The 4,552-nt window shown below is 40.0% G+C and overlaps 1 protein-coding gene across 1 annotated transcript in view; it reads left to right on the top strand.

The window, feature by feature from the left end:
- The window catches only part of spra (sepiapterin reductase a), a 5,263-nt gene extending 3,409 nt beyond the window's left edge, over positions 1–1,854 (top strand). Inside the window, exon 3 of the mRNA XM_032539269.1 lies at positions 464–1,854. Coding sequence (XP_032395160.1) covers positions 464–663 — 200 coding nt within the window. The 3' untranslated portion in view covers positions 664–1,854. The remainder of the gene's footprint in view (positions 1–463) is intronic.
- The last annotated feature ends 2,698 nt before the right edge of the window (positions 1,855–4,552 follow it).

Here is a 4,552-nt window from a genome sequence, read left to right as displayed (position 1 = left end):
GACCCAGACCCAGACCCAGACCCAGGCTCTTGGTAGGTGGTGTCTGACAACTGGTGGGGGGTTAGAATGAAGAGTGGCAATAACAGTCACAAAAAATAGTAGTTTGTAGTAGTTCTTTGTAGTAGTTCATGGCAAAGCAGGGCACTGTGGGGCATTACAAGGCACAGCAGGACGTAGCAGGACGTAGCAGGACGTAGCAGAACGTGTAGTGGGACCATGGCAACAGCTGCTACCATGATTTTGGAGCCTCCCTGATCCGAGGAAATGAGGTCTTATTAAAGGAGTGGTGATAATGGGCAGTCCAGTGATGCCAGTTTTTGCATGTAACATTATTATTTCTCATTTTGCTACATTTTAAAGTTTCCTTTATTATTATCGTTTATTAAAAAAATAAAAATTAAAAAAACCTTTTTAAAAAAATAAAATAAAAACCCATTCACCTCTGTCCTCTACCTTGTACCAGGGCCTCTGGACACAGCCATGCTGACGGAGGCCAAATCCAGAACAGCAGATCCGAGCACCAGGACCTCTATTTCAGGCTTGTTCGCCCAGGGCCAGGTGCTCACCTGTGAGGCCTCTTGTGCCAAGCTGATGAAGCTGCTGCTGGAAGACAACTACACATCAGGAGCTCACATCGACATCTATGACGTAGACACAGCTTGAGTACGTACAGCTAGAGCTGCAACTAGGGATTATTTTAGTATTAATCTGTTGAAATCTAATTTTTTTGATTTCTTGATGAATCAATTAGTTGTCAGAAAAGCATGACAAACGTCATCATCCCGAGATGACATCCTCAAATGTTTTGTTTTCTCTAAACAACTCAAGCTCAAACTCAAGGATATTCAGTTTCCTTTTACAGAAGAGTTAAGAAACTAGAATATATTCACAATTAAGAAGCTGGAACCCACAAAATAGTTGGGGTTTTATATTTATTTAATAGTCAATAGTTTAATCGAGTAATCTTTGCTGCTCTACTTACTGTCATTTAGCATCGGGCCAAATTATTTCTGTGTATGTGTGCCTTGATTTGAATTAAAACATTTATACCTTATCTTACCTCATACTTACCCCTTATGACTCAAGTTGCACTGTCAATCTTAAGGCTGTAGCCGTCTATTGTTGCATGACCTATCAACTGATATTCATTAAATTTACATTCAAGACATTCCAGAACAGAAGTTCACTCACGCCATGGCCAGTGAAGCTGCAGTCAGCAGAGATTTGAACAATTAAAAGTCTAAAACTATCAATTCATGCGCATAGGGGCAATAAAGTGGGATGGTACATGGTGGTGATTAACAAGATGGCCCGGGTTTGGACCAATGACCTGTCAGTAACCCAATCCAAGTATCACAATATTAAAGTAATGTAACTTAATTACATTCTGTTATTTTGGATTACCATAACACCAAATATGAGCATTATCTGCACTGTACTATGATGATCGCCTTTTCTGCTTCAAATAAGTCATGGTTTTAATAATTTAATATTTAATAATAATAATCTCTATTTTTACCAGATGTGTCCGGAATACGTGTGTGTGTGTGTGTGTGTGTGTGTGTGTGTGTGTGTATGTGTGTGTGTGTGTGTGTGTGTGTGTGTGTGTGTGTGTGTGTGTGTGTCACAGAGGCAGTATGGAGTACTTTGCCAGGTGTTATATATAGCCTTATATATACAGTATAAATAGCCTAAGTGCTTTTATGAAATACCACATCTGTACAACAGTTACTCTAATTTAAGTTTAAAAAAAAATACATGTGCTATAGAAATAAAGATTGATTGGTTCATATCCTGAAAAGTTCGATTAGTAAACGGTGATTATTGCTGCTGTAATGCTGAGCAAGAAACCTTTTGCTTTTCAATTAAAAATGTTTTTCACACATTCCTCAATGCATAACTTGTTATTTTTATATAAATGTGGGTGTTATTGCTTTGAACATGCTTGCCTCCAAGCTGTTTTTTTTTAACTTGATACTGATAGTACAGAAATTTGTCTTACATACAAAAATATCACAGTACATAAAAGGTTGTGTTGTAATATAAAGGTGCCACTTTTTATCCACTTAAAATCAACATATTATAAAAGATTTCTAATTATTCCACATGCTTTAATACTTACAAATCAGTAATAATGTTTTACAAAGTGTAAAAAATGATGTTGTGAATAACTATTTTTTTAACAACATACAATTCGCCACATGACCACATCCCCGCCCCTCCCATCATCACCCCCCACCAAGACAAAAAAAATCAAGAAAAGCTGAAACAGTAGCTACAATTCAAGACCATTCAGCGTCTGATTCTCTATCGTTAAACTAGTCTGGACCCAGCTTCTTATGTGCTCATCTAACCCGCTTAGGATCGACCCCCCTCCCAGGACATATAGTCTTGGGCTGAATGGAACCTGGGTCCCTGCAATCTGACATAGGTCATCATGTATCCTGGTCCAAAGTTCCTGGACCTCACATTACCATAGGACATGAAGTAATTGGCCGCCCTCTGTTTTACATTTCCAAAAATTGGGTGGGGGGGGGGGGTGTCTTTCAGACCAATTCTAAATCTCTAAGGAGTCCAAAAGAACCGACTCATGAGCTTGAATAAATGAGGCGCACCTTCACATCGCCTGACATAGTTGTGATACTCCTACAGATTCTGTCCCACTCCTCATATCCCTTTTTTAATGTCTTCTTGAGGGCTGTCCATGCCCCAGGTTCTGCACAAGCATAGAATATTACCCAGATGCCTCATGACCTTTTCCATATTCCAACTACACCTTCTCTAAACATTCTGGTGCCTTCAGGCTGAAGAACTGGATCTAAAAATCCCCACGAACAGATGGCCGAGTTGCAAATATCTATAAAATTGAGACCTAGGGATTCCCAATTGCTGTACCATTTTAATTAATGGATTTTAATATGCAACTAAGAAAAAATGACATAATTTGTTTTATTTTAACAATGAATCAAAAGTATGTGAAAGGAGTCACTCCTAGTGGCCAAACCACAAATAATTATGATAGTATTAACTTGTATTAATATTCTTATATACACTAGTCTTGTTTGCCAGACCTATCTCCACAGTGCTGCAGAAGAAGGTCTGGCCCCTCCACCGAAAAAAAACGGCCTGGGTTCACGTTCGTCTTGGGTGTAGCTAAGCTCCACCCGCAGCGGCGTTGGCTCTGCAAAATGGTCTCAGGAAGTAACTTGTTTTGGTGGAATGTAATATTAATATGAGGTTTACTGTTTAAATGAGCTCAGTGGTTAAATGTAATTAGCTCTTTCTAGTGTATTGTGTGGATTTTGTCCATGGCAAATCCCCACCAATCGGTCCTAAAACGTCCAAGTTAGGTAGTAAAGAACCAGGCTGGTCTGCCTTTGCAAGGGGGACATCCAGCGGCGACGGATGTTCTGGCGATCATACGGTAAATTAATAGTCGTCAAGTCACACCAGACAGATTGAACACAGTGGAGCATTTAGCAGCTAAAGAGCCAAAATCCTAGTCTGGGTTAGGGTTAAACGTCAATAACAGACAAAGCTTCTGGGCCTCAAAAGTGGAGCCAATGCAGAAGTGCCTTTAACTTGCATTCTACTGTATTTCCAGCGGGGTCCGGCTGCACTGGTTGCAAAAAGAAGTCTGTTTCTCTAGAAATCTGTGAGAAAGTTACCCTACTTTTTAAATTTTTTATTAAGATTTTTATTTTCTGGGCTTTCTTGGACAGGACAGTCAGGACAGAGGGCAGAGAGGGGGACGACCTTCAGCACAGGGTTGGAATCAAACTTGCGTTGCTGTGGTAAGGACTAAGCCTTAGTAAAACCAGGTGAGCTACCAGGGTGCCCCAAACATTACATCACTACTTTCATGATGCTCAGTTTGTAAATTATGGTCAGATTTATTTTATTGTTACTATCATTGTTCAGCATTCTGCTAACCAAGCTCTTAGCTGTTAACCTAAGGGAATGTCTGCCGATTTTCTTCAAAACTGTAACCACAAACCAATGGGTGACGTCATGGATGCTACGTCCACTAATTTTACAGTCTATGAGTCGGATATTTTTCTCATGGAGGAGACCAAAACAGAGCTAAAGGGATAGTGAATATTGAACTTTATTCAAGTGGACAAAAACACAATTATAAATGAATATTTATCTGTGTCTGCTGTATATAAAGGCAATTGTTTGTATATACCATATTAACATTTATATGGTGAAAGTATGTCAATGTTGTGTTACAACTTGCTCTGCGACTCCTGAGTGACCAAAAAAGAATCAATAAATGCCGCTATGAAAACTTACCTTCACTGTACTGTGCAAGGAAAAAGATACATCACAGAGGCTGTTATTGAATGTGAGTGGCTCTGTTTCCTGTCATGTGCATCTGACAGAGAGCCACAGCTGCCCCGGACCAAAATATCACAGGAGGAACGAATCCAAACAAGGGGACGGCACCCATTAAGTATCTCTACCTCTACCACGTCCCCCAGCCCCTCTCATTTCCCAATGCTCACCTCCTTTCTCAATCTAGGGAGGTGGTACAACCCCTAGAGGGGGC

Source organism: Etheostoma spectabile, chromosome 16, assembly GCF_008692095.1.
Source record: "Etheostoma spectabile isolate EspeVRDwgs_2016 chromosome 16, UIUC_Espe_1.0, whole genome shotgun sequence".
NCBI classification, from domain to species: Eukaryota; Metazoa; Chordata; class Actinopteri; order Perciformes; family Percidae; genus Etheostoma; species Etheostoma spectabile.
The sequence above is the reverse complement of the archived record's forward strand: the minus strand, read 5'-3'. Positions and strand labels throughout refer to the sequence as shown.